The 17,262-nt window shown below is 45.9% G+C and overlaps 2 protein-coding genes and 1 non-coding gene across 3 annotated transcripts; all 3 read right to left on the bottom strand.

The window, feature by feature from the left end:
- Positions 1–157: 157 nt before the first annotated feature.
- On the bottom strand, positions 158–2,262 carry Rpl10 (ribosomal protein L10). The gene is made up of 6 exons (XM_032890113.1): positions 2,235–2,262; positions 2,077–2,123; positions 1,381–1,439; positions 1,194–1,301; positions 917–1,055; positions 158–546 (listed from the first exon to the last, which is right to left on the bottom strand). Exons 2-6 carry the CDS (start codon positions 2,097–2,099, stop codon positions 231–233), a joined length of 645 nt encoding a protein of 214 aa, XP_032746004.1. The 5' UTR covers positions 2,100–2,123; positions 2,235–2,262; the 3' UTR covers positions 158–230.
- On the bottom strand, positions 600–735 carry LOC116889463. Its single transcript, XR_004386417.1, has one exon. It is a non-coding gene; the product is annotated as a small nucleolar RNA SNORA70 (small nucleolar RNA).
- An 11,851-nt stretch (positions 2,263–14,113) lies between the features above and the next one.
- Positions 14,114–17,262, bottom strand: Emd (emerin). The gene is made up of 6 exons (XM_032890230.1): positions 16,967–17,262; positions 16,687–16,794; positions 16,473–16,550; positions 16,123–16,256; positions 14,938–14,984; positions 14,114–14,855 (listed from the first exon to the last, which is right to left on the bottom strand). Exons 1-6 carry the CDS (start codon positions 17,046–17,048, stop codon positions 14,525–14,527), a joined length of 780 nt encoding a protein of 259 aa, XP_032746121.1. The 5' UTR covers positions 17,049–17,262; the 3' UTR covers positions 14,114–14,524.

Raw genomic sequence — 17,262 nt, 5'->3', positions numbered from 1 at the left:
AAGTTGTCACAAACTTCATGGTATTTAAGAATCAGAAATAGGGGGTTGGGGATTTAGCTCAGTGGTAAAACTTGCCTAGCAAAGCGCAAGGTCCTGGGTTCAGTCCCAGCTCTGAAAAAACAACAAAAAACAAAAACAAAAGAATCAGAAACAAATACATAAGCAGATTTGATGTGAGATTTATTATTGAACATGATTTGATAGGGTATAGGAGAGCACTGTGGAAGCCTTCAGGAATGCAGGGCTCTCCACTTGTCCAGAGGACCACGATTGGGGATATATTTGACACCACAGCCATCAGGAATGAGCCGCTTCTCAGCAACCATGTCTTCAAATTCATCTGCATTGAACTTGGTGAAATTCCATTTCTTTGAGATGTGGATCTTCTGGCGGCCAGGGAACTTGAACTTGGCCCTGCGCAGAGCCTCAATCACATGTTCCTTATTCTGCAGCTTGGTTCGGATAGACATGATGACTTGGCCAATGTGAACCCTGGCTACTGTGCCCTGGGGCTTCCCAAAGGCACCACGCATACCTGTCTGGAGCCTAGATCAGGGACAGCAATTATGATCAGACACTTGATTATTCAACTGCCAGAAAACTGTTTCCAAGGTCCCTTGAGGTAACCCATATAGACAATAGGCTACATACACTACCAAGGAGGCTGCTGTTTGCAACCAGTGCACACCAAAGTCCCCATGGGGAAAGGGACTTGATCGGCTTAATTAGCTGCACAAAAACAAAACAAAAAATCCTTAAAATACTGTAAGACAGTGGTATTTTTTTAATAAGCTCAGAAGCAGAGGCAGGCAAATCTCAGGGTTCAAGATCAGCCTGGTCTACACAGAATCCCAGAACAGCCAGGGCTACACAAAGAAACCCTGTCTCAAAAACTTATTTGATTCCAACAGCTTACCTGTCAGCCCCAGCACAGGACAACATCTTGTTGATCCGGATGACATGGAAAGGGTGGAGCCTCACCCGGATATGAAAGCCATCCTTGCCACAACTCTTTACCATGTATTTGTTGGCACAAATACGGGCAGCCTCCAGTGCTGAATGGGGAAACAATAGCAGTGAAACAGCATGCCATAGAAGTAAGACTGAGTAGTCATGTAATCGGGTAAATTACAATATACAACCACGTAAAGAGTGTACACAGAATAAAGTACCAATTAAAAAAGGGGTCTTACCTTCAGAAGAGAGTTGTTCATATTCATCTGACACCATGTGGCCACAAAGTGGGAATTCATCCACTTTTGCTTTCTTCCGTCCCAAGTCAAAGATGCGGATCTTAGCATCTGAAAAACACGTGGTATGAGTGCCCAAGTGGGAACTAGACAAGAACACTGACCCAGTTTGCAGTTTTTCATTACTTACCAGGGACACCACGGCAGAAACGAGACTTTGGGTATGGCTTGTTCTTACAATAGCGATAACTACAGGAGGAAGGAAACTCAGATGTAATTAAGGATGACAACAGGATTAAACCAGCTCTGAATTTAGTCTCCGTGAAGGGAAACTGATTCTAAGGAGACTATTAAGCAGATTACATAAAATTACAAAACAACAAAGAAATCAAGCACCAAGTTCACCCTCTAACCAGAGTAGGGTGAGATAACACAATTTTCAGAGCATGTGACAGAATATCCGCCTTAGCCATGTGAGGAGAATATGGCGCCCTCTTCAGGACACGCAGCTAGGCGGCGCTTATTGACTGGTCAGCCCATGGTGTCCGGTTAAAACCAGAGCTCAAGGCCGGGAAATAAAGATGGACACAAAAGTCATCAAGAAGTATGGTATGGTAGGCTTTGTGAAAAGGCTTATTTGCGAGGCAGTGGGGTTGGATGCATACACACAGGCTTCTAGTTCTACTCAAGCGCTTTAACTAGTTCTGGGTAAAGCCACGTACAGCCTCAACAAGACAAAGCTCCCAGTAAAGTATTAAAGACCCGGGGTGAGGATTTACTTCAGGGTCACTGAGTAGCGGAGAGTCCACCCATAAAAGTCTTTTGAAAGAAGTGCAAATTTTCCTCCGTTTTCACAGTAGGAAAATTGCATGGGTTCAACACTCACCACCGGGCGGGGCGGCGGCCCATGATGACAACTAGGATCGTCGATGGCTGTAATGAAATAGTCAAAGTAAAAATACAGACACAGAATAAGTGTAAAAGTCCCAAAGGAAAAAAAATTATGAGACCACTGTAAACGACTAAGGAACTGAGCACACTCACCGCGCCAGAGGAAAAGAGACGCTCCCACGCCTGCGCATGCCTTATATAGGCGGCCTATCTTCCAGTATAAGAACCATAGAGTCTCAGCCAAGGGGTGGTGTCGACGCTCTATCAGACACTAAAATCATAGATGCGGCGGTGCTCTGCGCATGTGTACCAGGCGGGACCGAAACATGCACGGACCCTATTGGTGACTGAATACCGGAATAGGGAACCGCGTGCTGGCGAATGGGGTTTCGACACATCGGCAAGAGAAATCAGCTTCCGCCTGGCCATTTTGGGCGGGGAGCCATTGACAGGTTTTGCTATAAGGAATGACTACCAATATTCTGAGACTTGAAAAGAGAAGACTTTCTCAGTGGAACTGGACGGTTACGGAGGTGTTCCCTTGCTTACAGGGCTCTAGATTATTGGTTCAGGGCTTCCTCAAGTCTAGAGGAAATGGCGCGAACGCTCTATGGTAGGGACTCAGGAGTTCTTTTGTCACCTGGGAGGTTGGAGACCCACCCACAAAGCTCCTACCCGCATCGAAGAGCCAACAAAAGAGCACCATGATAGGCGCTTGATTGCGTTCAAGAGACCAATTAAAATCTTCCGTAGGAGATCGCGGTCCTTTTCACTAGTTGGGCCCGCCCCACTCTAATTCTTGGGTAAAGATGTGTTCTTAGGGAGATTGGAGACTGGACAAAGATGATGGCGACATCACTACTTCCTGCTGGCCAGAGGAGGGTCACAATGCCTTGTGCCACGCCCTAGTAGGAGAGTCCGAGTTCCTTTGCTCCAGGTTCCAAAAGAAAAACAAGCTGTAGCTCACCCTTTCACTATGAAGAATTCAAAAATGTACACTTGGATGCGTCTGGGAGGATTGGCAGCTAACCACTAACTACTCTCCCATATAAGGTTACAATCTAGGGAGACACCAGAAAGGGAATACTGTTTTGACCTAGGAGCACGTGTCTGAGCATCATCAATCACTCAGACTCTTTGAATTCGTGGGTCCAGTGTCACTTTAGGGAGACATGATAGGGACAACACTGTAGAGAAAGCCATTAGCTTTTCTATTCGTATAGGGACCAGGAGACTTCCCTCCCTAAGGTTCCCGTGGTGCAGCTCCATGGGCCCAGCTCGTTCCAACACATTTAAGATTCCCAGCCACAACCTATAGCTACTAATTTGCTTCTGCCAAATTGCTTCCTTGTGACACTTATACAGCTCCTGTAGGCTTCTGCACAGCAGTAGTCTATACCCACATATTGCCATCTATCCCCAGAAGACAGCTCTGTCCTGACAGTCCTCTTGCCCTGATTGGTATTTGTGTAGATGTAGAGGTGGTTGTTTCTTTAGGTGGAAAGTGAGAGGGGTTGGGGATTTAGCTCAGTGGTAGAGCGCTTGCCTAGCAACCGCAAGGCCCTGGGTTCGGTCCCCAGCTCTGAAAAAAAAAAAAAAAGTGATAAATGAGAATCTAGGGTTTGTTTGGTTTTTTTCATGTTTTGTTTTTGTTTTTTGGTGGCTTTGGCTGACCTGACCAGAATGACATCAGAAGCATACAGATTCTGATTCTGATTCCACAATACTAAAATTAAAGATATGTGCCACCACACCCTGCCTGGACATAGCATCTTACTACTGTTGGAAGAAATGATCTCTCAGTTACCTACAGATAATCAAGCTTTTTCCTTTTCCCTTTTCATTCTTCTGCAACTCAATCTGGGCATTGCTTAGCTTAGGTTCACTCAGGACCCTCTCCATGAATGGCACCTCTTGTCTCTGACATTTTATGTTTTAGATTTATTTTAAACATTTAAACATATATTTTGACCACTTTTTCAATTAAACATTTAGTTCTTGAGTCAGGATCTGACTGTGTCGCCCTGGGTGACCTAAAACTCACTATGTAGATCAGGATGGCCTCCATCTGACAAGAGATCTACCTGCCTATATGTGCAGAGTATTGGGATCAAAGACCTGTGTCACCACAGCCAACCATGTACTTATATTCGTATGAGTGTTTTGCATGCATGCACGTAAGTGTATGGCATACATGTCTGAAGCTGGCAGAAGAAAGAAGAGGGTGTCAGATCACCTGCAACTAGAGTTACTGTCAGCTGTGAGCCTCCCTGTGGGTGCTAGGAACCAATCTCAGATCGTTTGTAAGAACAAGTTCTCTTCCAGCTAACCCATCTCTTCAGTCCTTAAATGTATTTATTTTATATGTCTGAAGGTTTGACACTGCCTGGCTCCTGCTTTGCAAATTTTGATCCCCAGGAGCAAGGTCTCCCAGGCTTTCCCTCATGAGGATGTTTGTACTACATGAGATATGCTGTCAGACAGAGTACAGGGCAGTGTCCTTCAGTTGTTTGAGATACAGCCAGATTCATTACACAAGCACTCTCAGAGTTTTGTCTTCCAGGTGAGCATGAGTTACTTTTCCCATGCTTTGATTAGAAGGTAGGGAATAAGGTGACAGCAAGGAGCCAGGCTTCTCCTGTCTGGGATGGTCTCAGAGAACCAGGGTTGGGTGTTCAGGTTGCCTGCTCACATGTTGCTTGGTGCCTTTGCCATGGGTCCCTTCATGGGCCTCTCTGTAAATGGGCATGGTCTTAACAGGTGCTAGCTGGCACTTGGTTCGTGTACCCATCCTGGGATATCGGGTGCTCCCCCCTACTCTAATTTCTCCACTAGGTGTCCAGTAGACATGGAACCACATGGCCAGGCTCTCAGAAAACAGGGTCTCCAGAAGCTGCTCCCAGTGTGTCCGGGACCACTAGGACCCTAAGGATCCTGGTGAGATATAAACGCTGTGTCCCCACCCTTCAGGGAGCTCTACTGAAGGCATTGTCCCCCTTTCCTTATGGGAGTGGGTGGGGTTTTGAGCATAATGTCTGGGCTATCAGGCTGACTAAAGGAGGAGAAATGGTCAGCTGGGCCTGCCCCCTTGTCCTGAGCATTTTGGTTTCGTTAAAACCCCAGTTCTGGGGTTGGGGATTTAAACTCAGTGGTAGAGCCGCTTGCCTGGGAAACGCAAAGGCCCTGGGTTCGGTCCCCAGCTCCGAAAAAAAAGAACCAAAAAAAAAAAAACCCAGTTTTGTTTTTTGAATTTGGTTTTGTTTTAATCCCAGGTATGGAATACAGGACTGCTTAGGATAGTCCCACAGCTACTATGATTGTCTCATGCTCTAGGAGGGGCATGATTTTTACAGACAGTATATATAGTATGTTTGGGACTCTGAAGACCCTTGAGAGGTATAAATGCAGAGCCCCAAGCAGGGCTCCACCTGCTGCTGCTGCTTTTACTAGTGCTGTGGCTATGGCTGTTACTGTGGATTGCCAGATTACTGGTTGAATATACCCTAACTATGGAGATTGGCTTGCTCCAAGGGGCGCGCTCGACACCCATAATCAGCAGGAAGTAGTCTGAAGAGATCTATCCCCCTTCCCCCCTCTAACCTTCCTTCTCTCCTACCTAGTGTTGGGGGTTTGGAAGGGTGGTAGATATAAGAACCTAATCAAGTAGCCCAAAAAGTACACCTACACCCATGCCTTGCCCTGCCCTGAGTCCAGCCTGAACTTGCAGTCTCTGGGCCCTGCTTCCAGCTGGAGTTAACAAACCCATTTTCTTTCTTGGTCTCACTGGGTGGGAGGTCAGGCTGTGGAGGGCATCTGGTCATGAGACCATGACTTCTGTGACCTAGGCTTCTAGTGCCTGTTGACCAACAGAGCCAGGGCGTGAATCAGTTGTGGTTGCGCATCTCCACCCCACCCGATTCTAGGCCATGTGGCCTGGCTGAGCAGTCAGCTGAAGTGGTCACAAATGTGCACCTGGCCTGCCTCTTCCTGGTAGCCTCGAGACCTGCATTTACCATGACTGGGTCTTTTCCAGAATGGTATGTACTCAGTGTTTAAAACTACTTGCTCCTCTTCCACAAGACCTGGAATTGACGATTCCCAGCATCCATATTATGTGACTCACAACCTCTAACTCCAGAGCCAGGAGATCCAATGCCTCCTTCTGGCTTATGCACAAAATAAGCTAATTCTTTTTTTTAAAGGACCCATTAAGGATGGTAGGCATAATTGGGGTGTCATATGCCTGACTCCTGGCCAGTATGGGGCACCATCTCTTTACCTTTTGCCTCCTGGCCTGATATCTTCCAGTTCACTGCCTGGAGCCTCTGACCAGGTATACTAAGAAGCCTGTCCCACCCACCCCCAGTCAGACATCTGCTCACTCCCCTACAGCCCCAGGGGTCTCAGCCCTCTGTGTATGGTGTAGAGGCAAGGAGACAGGCACCCTGCTTAACCTAATTCCAGCCTTGGACAGTGACTCCCCCTGAGTAACTTTGTCAGGCCTTGGCTTGAGAAGAGAATGTGAAAGCCTATGCAGGCAGAACTGGTGCTAGGACTGGCCGGGTAAGAGGCTCTTGGTTATTTGGGCCTTGGGTGTCCCAGGATGCAGAATCCTAGCTAAGTAGAGGAGGAAACTGTCTCGTTCCCCTCTGTTAGAGCTGCATCTCTTTGGACTTGCCTTTGCTATCTCTTGCGCCCTGTGCAGGTGGGTAGCTTCTGAAGGCTCCCAGAGTGTCGGCCCCTCCTCTCTATCCTGGCTGTTGACCAACAATACCAATGGACTAAGGGAAGGACTTATCTAGTTGCGTATGCCTGTCTCCTGGGCAGTGTCTTCTAGGAACAGCTATCCCCAGACAGGACACATGTTGGTACTAGGGATTGAAAGTCTGGGTCCAGGGGTTGGGGATTTGGCTCAGTGGTAGAGTGCTTGCCTAGGAAGCGCAAGGCCCTGGGTTCGGTCCCCAGCTCCGAAAAAAAGAATTAAAAAAAAAAAAAGTCTGGGTCCAGCACAAAAAGAAAATATATGGTGACAATTCCATCCTATTTTTGCTCTCAAGTGCCCTATTGTCTCTCAACATTTCGGTTCTCCTTCAGAAGAGATGGTAGCAACTGGGGACATGGATCTATTTATACAGTAGTTGCCTAGCAGGCACAAATCCTTCAGTTCCATCCCTAGCACTTAATGTTCTGGGTATTATGACACACAACTCTAATCCCAGTACTTGGAGTTGAAGCCAGAAAATCAGGAGTTCTAGGTCATTCTTGGCTGTAAAGGTCAGCTTGAGGTTCACAAGACCACCCTAGGTGGTCACTGCCTAGCAGGTACCCTCCTAGTACAAATTCTGGCTTTGTCACATGGAATTCAGGGACAAGAACTCTTTGGCTAGCCCCTTCTATATGTTAGTTCATGGGTATACCCTGCTTCCTTTGCCCTACAGGTCACAGGCCTTCCTGGACCTCTTCTTGCACTTTTTTTTTTTTTTTGGTTCTTTTTTTCGGAGCTGGGGACCGAACCCAGGGCCTTGCGCTTCCTAGGCAAGCGCTGTACCACTGAGCTAAATCCCCAACCCCCTCTTCTTGCACTTTCAATTCTCCTATTCCCCCTACTCCCACACCCCACTGTTTGGCTCCTTCCTTCTCATAAGGGCCTAGCACAGCACAGTCATGGTGACTGTGCACATTGCACTTCCATGGGCTTTTTTACATGGTAGTAGAGGCTTGTTGACACTTTGGGCAACTACATACACCCTGCTTTGTCTCTATAGGTTACTAGAGTGCCGAGGGAGGGATGTAGAGTCCTAGATTCATCTGAAGTCTTGACCACTTGTAACCGTGAACTTTTAGGAAGTATGCTCACAGCTCCCCCTTAGATCTTGGAAAGTGGGTTCTGGAGCCCTACAGAGCCTTCATAAGCCTTGCAGCACAACATTTAGCTCATGTCTAGGCACTCATGTGCTGTTCTGAGGTACCAGAACCCTTAGGATTCAATGAAACACGGTGTTGCAACCCTCAGAGCTCTTAAAAGCTAGAGGTTGAAGACCAAGCCAAAATGAGAAGCCTTGTGAGTCTGAGAATAACCCAGGCAAGTTTCTAGAGTGCCCTAGAAAGGCTCAGGGCCCTCAGGAGCACTTTCATTAATTTTTATGAGCATTAAGTATTTGCCTGCATATACATATATACACCATGTACGTGCCTGGTGACTGTGGAGGCCAGAAGTTATCAGATTCCCCAGAAGTGGAGTTTCAGATGGTTATGAGCAACCATGTAGTTGCTGTGACCTGAGCCCAGATCTTTTAGAACAGTCAGTGCTCTTAACCGCAGAGCTATATCTTCAGTCCCCATGGACTTTCTATTTGGTCCTTGGCCATGGATGAACCTGGGAGCTCTTGAGGGAATGAATAAATGAAAATTGGAGACATAATAAGGTCATTATTTCCTTACTCCATGCCAGAAAACATAAAATTGCCACATAGATAGCTGTTAAATTCAACCTACCTGCAACAGATTTGGGACCTGAAGTGATGGTGGACTCCCTTTGTTCCAAAGCTTGACAGCAATCCCTACCTATCCCTGAACTTTTCTGAACCTAGATCCCCTTCCTATGCTGTCCCTTCTCCCCTCACCACCTACTGCCTTAGAGCTTTGGGAGGTCAACCTTGATACTACCACAGGCCCCAGTACAGGTGTTATGCCCTATCTGCTTCTGCCTGGTCCCAAACATTAAGTCTCTCCTCAGTATACCATGTAAGCAGTTGTTTCAGCAGGAGGCTGTCACCATGTCCTTCTAAGGTGCTATTGGGAAGTTACCTGCTTATTCTGATATCCCATATACAGAACCAATGGCAGAACTTGTACATCCTTAGGACTGACTTATAAGGAAGTAGCATGCTCAACACTAACACTGTGCAGCTAGGGCCAGACTTCAGTACCTAACATTGGAACTAAGATGGAAAGGAGCAGAAGGCAGTAACCTGGTTTATAGGTACAATGATGGGTGCTGGTGAAGCAGTCAGTGGAAATGGTTTGTTTGCAACTAGAGAAACAGGCTGTGAGTGGTTAAAAAACAAAACAAAACCCACCTCATTCTTTTTTGGGAGTATTACACACAATCTCATTGAGTTGCCCAGGCTGGCTTCTACCTTGCCATCCCTATTTCCATATCTAGAGTGCTGGATTGCAGGTGTGCATCACACCGCCATGACTAGTTGGTTCATGTTTTTCTGCATTATTTCTTTCTTTTTAAAAGAGTATTGGTTCTCTGGATCATTTCTTTTTCTGAGACTGTCTCCCCAGTCACAGAATCACAGGCTGGTCTAGAACTACTAATATACCTGAGAATGATCTTGCACTTCCGATTCTGCTGTATTCATCTCTGGAGTGCTATACTTACCCTGTGAACCACTACACCCAGCTTATGTAGTACTGGGGGTTCAACCAAGAACATTATGCTTGCTAAACAAGCATTCTATCTAGGCAAGTGCTCTACTACTGAACTAAACCCTCAACCCCATATTTACTTATTATTTTAAAATTTTATGAGGGCTGGAGAGATGACTCAGTGATTAAGAGCACTGGCTTCTCTTCCAGATTGTAAACATGGTAGTTTCCAATCATCTATAATAGGATCTGATGCCCTCTTCTGACATACAGATATACATGCAAACAGAGTACTCATACATAATCACATTTTTAAAAACAGGGTCTCCCTATGTAGTTCTGCCTGTGCTGGAACTCACTCTGCAGACCATGCTGAACTCACAGAAATCTGCCTGCCTCTGCTTCCCGTGTGCTGGGATTAAAGGCATGTTCCATCACTCTGTTATGGTTTGTATATACTTGGCCCAAGGAGTGGCCCTAGGAGGTGTGGCCTTGTTGGAGTAGGTGTGTCACTGTGGATGTAGGCTTTAAGACCCTCACCCTAGCTGCCTAGAAGTCAGTCTTCCTCTAGCAGCCTTCAGATGAAGATGTAGAACTCTCAGCTCCTCCTGCACCATGCCAGCCTGGATGCTGCCATGCTCCCACCTTGATGATAATGGACAAAACCTCTGACCCTGTAAGCCAGTCCCAATGAAATGTTGTCCTTATAAGAGTTGCCTTGGTCATGGTGTCTATTCACAGTAGTAAAATTAAGAGACTCCCATTATTTTAAACACTTAAAAAATTTTTTTGTGTTTTGTCTGCATGTGCACTGGGTGTGTGCCTGGTACCCAAGCAGGTCAGAAGAGGATGTCCAGTTCCCTAAGATTAAAGATGTATACCACTATATCCACTATTTTTTAGACAGTCTTGCTTTGTAGCTCTAGCTGGCCTGGAGCTCATATAGCCCAGACTAATCTTCCACTCTTTTAACAATCCTCCTGCCTCAGCTTCTCATGCTGGAATTACACATGTATATTACCAGCCTGTATCCTTTCCTTTTTATTTCAAATACACAAAACAATGTTATTAAACAGAGGTGGTTCATGACTATGATCTCAGTACTGGGGATGCAGAGGTAGTCAGTTCCAGGCTAGTTTAGGCTACATAGGAAGACCTTATTTTAAATAAACTTTTTTGGCAACAGGGTTCTTTGTGTAACCCTGAGTATCCTGGAACTTACTATGTAGATTATGCTGGTCTGAAAGTCAGAGATCCTCCTGCCTCTGCCTCCCGAGTGCTGGGATTAAAGGCTTGCACCACCACTGCCAGGCCTATATTATTTTTGTATGACCAAAATGTATGTGCACATCACATAGATGCAGATATTTATGAAGGGGATCACCTGGTACTGGAGATGTAAGACATGGATGCTGGGAACTGAACCTGTCTGAAGATTAGTAAGGGCTCTTAACCACTGAGTTGTTTCACCAGACCCCATATATCATTTTTTTTTTTGGTTCTTTTTTTCGGAGCTAGGGACCGAACCCAGGGCCTTGCGCTTCCTAGGCAAGCGCTCTACCACTGAGCTAAATCCCCAACCCCACATATATTATTTTTTGAGGCAGGGTTTTACTGTGTAATCCTTGCTGGCCTTGAATGCAGAGATCCACCTGCCCATGTTTCTCTAGTGCTGGGATTAAAAGTATGTGCCACCAAGCTTGGCCCTATGGTCACTTTAAAGTAACAGTAGGCAGAGGAGAGCAAATCTCAGAGTTCAAGGCCAGCCAGGTCTACAAAGTGGGTTCCAGAACAGCTAGGGTTACACAAAGAAATCCTGACTCAAAATAACAAACACAGATTTTAAAATATATTATTTGCCATGCCTTTCATATGGAGGTCAGAGGACGACTTACAGAGGTTGATTCTCATTATTAGGCTTGGTAATTTTCTTTACATATTTAGCCATCCTCATGTATTTTTTTAAATTAAAATAAAACTATGGCTAGGAGTGGTTTGACTTCATGTCTATGTATGTACCATGTGCATGCTGGGTACAGAAAGAAGCCAGAAGAGAACATTGGATCCCTGGAACTAGAGTCATAGTCAGTCGTGAGCCACCATGTGGTCCTGGGAGTATGAACTTGGATCTTCTACAAGAGAGAAAAATCACTCCTCTCTAGATACAAGATTTCTGATAGGTTATTCAATTACAAGTGGTCAGCCCTAAGCACATGAACATACAAACAATTCTAAATGGACTTAAGGGGAGTTACCAGGAAAAATACAATATATTCTATAAAATTTACAAAAAAATCTCAATTAATAAAACTATTTTGTTAATCCTGGCAGTGGTGGTGCACACATTTAATTTCAGTATTTGGATCTCTGAGTTTTGAGCTCAAGGCCAACCTGATCTACATCTTCAATTCCAGCAGAGCCACGGCTACCCAAAGAAAAACCCTGTCTGGAAAAACCCTAAAAATAAGCTGTGTTAAGAAGAGAGATAACAGGAGAAATGAGCTTTTAAAAATATGTAACTCTATCTTGGATTTCTTGTTGTTTTTGAGATTTTTTTTTTAAAAAGGATTTATTTATTTATTTATTTATTTATTATAAGTACACTGTAGCTATCTTCAGACACACCAGAAGAGGGCATTAGATCTCATTACAGATGGTTGTGAGCCACCATGTGGTAGCTGGGAATTGAACTCAGGAACTCTGGAAGAGCGGTCAGTGCCTTTTAACCACTGAGCCTTCTCTTCAGCCCAAGACTTTTTTTTAAGGATTTTTTTTCATATGTACAGTTATTCATTTTCATATGTTTATATAATACCCAACATGCATGTCTAGTACACACAGAAGTCAGAAGAGGGCATTGGCTCCCCTGAGAGTAGAGTTGCAGACTGTTTATGAACCACCATGTGAATATTGGGATCTAAACCTGGGTCCTCTGAAAGAGCAACATATTTTTTTTTATGTGTGTGTGTGTGTATACTGTAGCTGTCTTCAGACACACCAGAAGAGGACATCAGATCCCATTACAGATGGTTGTGAGCCACCATGTGGTTGCTGGGATTTGAACTCAGGACCTCTGGAAGTGCAGTCAGTGCTCTTCTCTCCATCTGAGCCATCTCTCCAGCCCCGAGCAACATATTCTTAACCACTGAGTTATTATCTCTGAAGCCCAGAATTTAATCTTTTAAATTTTCATATTGAGACACTGTCCTGGATCAGGGTACCCTTTAATTCAAAGAGATCATTCTGTTTCTGCTAAGTGCAGAGATTAAAGGTGTGTAGCACCATGCCTGGATTTAAAAAAAAAAAAAACCACACCTTTTAATATTATATACTATGTATCCAAGACAGAAAAACTGTTGGGATAATCACTCACTGTGTAAAGGTGTGTATGTCCTTCCTCACCTGCCCAATGCACCTCCTGACTTGTTTAGAGGATAGGCAGGACTTCTGGACAGAAAGGAATACTGTGGGAAAGTCAGAGGTAGAAGATTTGAGACATATGGGACTGAGGAGAGGTAATGAGCTACCTGGCAGAATGTAGAAGTATGTTAAATTAAGAGCTGGGGGCTGGAGAGATGGCTCAGCAGTTAAGAGCACTGACTACTCTCCCAGACGTCCTGAGTTCAATTCTTAGCAACCACATGGTGACTCACAACCATCTCTAATGGGATCTGATGCCCTCTTCTGGTGTGTCCGAAGAGAGTGACAGTGTACTCATATAAATAAAATAATAGTAAATCTAAAAAAATTAAGAGCTAGTTGAGAGTGAGCAAGCTAAAGCCAAGCTTTCATAATAAAAGGTATCTATGTCATTATTGGGAACTGGTACCAAAGAGACAGCTTGGTTACATCTGGCAACCCAGGTCAGTGCCAGCTCCCAATAATGACAAAGACTTTTCATTAATATGAAAGCTTGGCCTTAACTTAGGCTTACCCCCAACTAGCTCTTATAACTTACATCAACCCATTTATACTATTCTACATTCTGCCACATGGCTCACAACTGATCCTCAGTACCAGTCACCTATTCTTCCTCCATGTCTAGCTGACCTCAGAGTCCCTCTCTATGCCCAGAAGTCCCTCGATTCAGCTCTTTATTAAACCAATCAGTAGGTACCTTAGGCAGATAAGGAAGGACAGAGACATTTTAACACAGTATACAAAAAGATTATCTCCAAAGAAAATCTAAAAACTGAGCAAGAATAAACAGGCAAAGAATTAGAATAGCCATGGGTGCACTGTAGCCTTTGAATCTATTATCATGCCACCAATCCCAGGAGCTGAACAATGTACTGGCATGATGCCTCATATCTTTTCTATCCTGGTAACCTCAGATGTTGGTGTTAGCCTCTCCTGACTAAAGTATCTGCATATATGATCATATATGCAGTTTTGCCTACATTTCCCATAGGCTTATCTACACATTTAATTACATGGTAGTTATTTTTCTAAGTGGTTATAATAAGTATTTCAGGGAGTTGGCCCAGAAATAAAACCCACAACCAAAACATAGACTTATCTATGGGTAGCATTTGATTCCTTCCCCAAGACCAAGCACAACCAAAGGGAAAAGCCACACTGATTATTGAGACCTAAAACCAAGCACCTGTGCCATGGCAGCCCAGCTCCCATCCCAGTAGGAAGAAACAACAAGGTAAAAATAAACATGATTATTATTGTGTCCACGAAAGCAAAGCCAGGATGGCCTTGTTAATACCCCCTGAAAAGGTGACAACAAACAGGCATGCATGACAACTACCACTGCCACCACCAAGTTTTCCTCTAATGAAGTGAGGTCCTCCCCACCAGATCCCCATACCCTAAGAGTCAGAGGCAATAAGGCTAGGAGGCTCCAGAGGAAGGTACATACGGGCCTACTGGGCTGTGGAAAGCCAGCATTTGCTGCTTCCTTGGCAAGATGAGGTGGAGACAAGCACTGCCGTAGGCTAGGCCCTGTACCCTCTAACTAGAATACACAAAAAAGCCCCTACCCCCCCACCCCCAGCAAACACTGCTAAGGCAGTCAGCCAAAACTCTTGTTAAGAGCTGCTCTGAAACCAATACCCTTAGGGATCCATCCAGAAGGGGTTGCCTTCTTCAGCTTGTATGGAATAGTAAACAAAGAGCAGAAAGGCAGCAAAGGCCAGGAAGAGTAACAGCTGGCCCCAGAGTGGGACCTGTCGATCCTGGCCCAGAGCAGCAGTAGGGGCCTGCTTTTCTGGTCGAATGGCACGTCGGGTAAGCCATGAAGAGGGAGAAGATGAAGAGGAGGACACAGAAGAGGTGGAGGATGTAGGATAATATGATAAGCCCAGGGAGCTCCTGGAGACATTGGAAATGGGGCGGTAGTGTGCGATGCTCTGGTAGGCACTGTCTCGGCCATAGATGGGGCGTTCCCTGTAGCAAAAGAAGGGGACAGGTAGGCAGGAGAGTCTGAGTGTCAAACTTGTCCCTATCCCTACATGTGTTCACTACTCACCTATCCTTGCCTTCCTCTTCTGAAGAAGAGAAAATGTCATCACGCACCTGCCGGATAATTAGGATTAGAAATGGGAAAGAATGGTTTCCCCAAATGTCTCTGGCTAGCCTACTCTAGTCACATTGTAGGGGGCAGAAAATTGCCCCCCCATCATTCTGGGTCCATGCCCTCTTTAACTGTGGGGTCTTGCCACCCAGTTACAAACCTTGTCAACTTTGTCCCACCATCCTTTTATTCCCCAGGATTCTCAGGAGGCTTAAACCTACATCCTAGAGTACAGGGGCTGTTATATATGCTCAGATCATAAAAGTTTGTGGGCTGCAGAGATGCCTCAGTGGTTAAAAGCACCTATTGTTCTTCCTAGGTACCTAAGGTCATTTTCCAGCACTCACATCAGGCAGTTTACAACTACTTGCCATTCTAGCTCTAAGGGGAATCTAAGGGGAATCTGACAATTCTGGCATCTGTAGGCACCAGCACTCATGCATACTACCCACAGACACATACATGTAGTGAGAATTCTTGAAATTTGGTTTAAGAAACACAGAAATATTATAAGAATATGTTTTTATTTTAACCCTAGACGTGGGATATGGGGCTGTTTTACAGCAGCTATGATTTGCTTCATGCTTTTGAGTTGCAGATAGTTTCTGCAATTTTGTGGTATTTGGAATTCTGGGAATTTTTCAGAGGGTATGTAAATACTAGAGCCCCAATAGGTGGGGTTGGTTACAGTTTGCTAGTAGCTGGGGTCAAAGAAGACACAAGGAAGAAAGAAATTAGATTCAGGGATCTTTAGCTCTCTCCCCACTCTTCTTTCTCTATCTAATGATTGGGGGTGAAAGGGTGAGGGGAACCCACAAACTAACAAAAAATTGGCTACACATAGGTATAATTAAAGTAATTAAATTTTTAAAAATGCCAAAACCTCCAAAACATTTGTGTGTGCTGCTGGAGATGAAACCATAGGTAAATGCTCTTCTACTGAGCTATATATGTTCATCCCCAAATCTAATAGTTTTGGAGGTTCCAACGTAGAACTTTTGAGCCAACAACTGTATGCTGATCCTAACCATACTTGAAGGCCTAAGATCCACTCTCTGCACCTAGTATCTCCTTGAACTATCCAAACCTAGAATTCCCTAAGGCTACATACACCCCAGGTATGCCTACCAGACAACTCACCTGGTGATGGAAGGTATCAGCATCTACAAGTGAGGTCCCTGGCCGGCGGAAGCTCTTGGACATGCCCACAGACTCGGGCTCCCCGTATGTCCTGGTAGTCAAATAGCTTTCCTCATAGTAGTCATCATTATAGTCTTGAGGAAGAAAACAGTGGTAGAGGAAAAAGTGGTGCCCCTTACCAGGCCTCTTGCCACCTTCTGCCCCCCCTAGTCTGTGTGTGTGCTGTGCCAGTTTCTCCTCTCTGAAGCCACTGAGAACTGGTACAAGGGGGTGAGGTCTGGAGTTTCCCTGTGCCCAAATCCCTGAAGCATGGGATAAAGACATCAGTGCCCATCCCACACCTGCCTTACCCTTGCTCTGGTAAAAGTAAGGCGTCCTCCTTTTGGGCAGATCATACATGTCTGAGTCCACGGAGGCTGAATCCAAGTCTGCATGTGGAGGAGGAGGTACAGGACCTTCAATCTCCAGACTTCCCCCTACTCCCTCAGTAGCTTCAGCCACACCCTCCCTCCGTGCGCCTTGTGCCCCAAGCTGCTCTTTGGGGCTGTGCAGTTGGAGCCTCACCTGAGAACCGATAGGAGAATGAAGACGATGACGAGTTGGGGGGCGAAAGCCTCCTTCTCTGGGTCTCGTACTCGAAGATTTTCTTTTCGTAGAGCTTGCGAGTGGAGCCTGCCCAGACACAGGGTGCGAAGCGGTCAGGGGGTGCGAGCCGAGCACCCCAAGAGCACAAGGGAACACGGGGAGGGGACCTGAGGGAAGGAGGAGGTAGGAAGAACGCTCAGGGAGGAGCGCGGGAAAGCGGGGGACCGAGAGGTTCTGAGCGCCACCGGCTGCAGCATACCCACAATAGGCCCATGCGGGATGTTGTACTGGCGTAGCACTGCAGCCAGCTCAGTATCGGACAAAACCGCATAGTCGTCCATGGCAGACACGGCCGGCACCTGGAAGCGGTGTTGAACGCCAGGGGCGGCCGGCACCTATACACAGGGCCCAAGAAACGCACAGTTCGGAGCCTGGCAGAGGAAGCGCCAGCGCCTCAAGAGCGGCTGTGGGCGCGTCAAGCCGCCGTCACGTTTGCGTCACAGCCGCTGCTACGCAGGTTGCGCGCTCTCCTCAGGGCAGGCCCAAATCCGCCGG

The sequence above is a fragment of the Rattus rattus genome, chromosome X, assembly GCF_011064425.1.
Source record: "Rattus rattus isolate New Zealand chromosome X, Rrattus_CSIRO_v1, whole genome shotgun sequence".
In the NCBI taxonomy this organism is placed as follows: Eukaryota; Metazoa; Chordata; class Mammalia; order Rodentia; family Muridae; genus Rattus; species Rattus rattus.
This window is presented reverse-complemented; position numbering and strand designations above follow the sequence as displayed.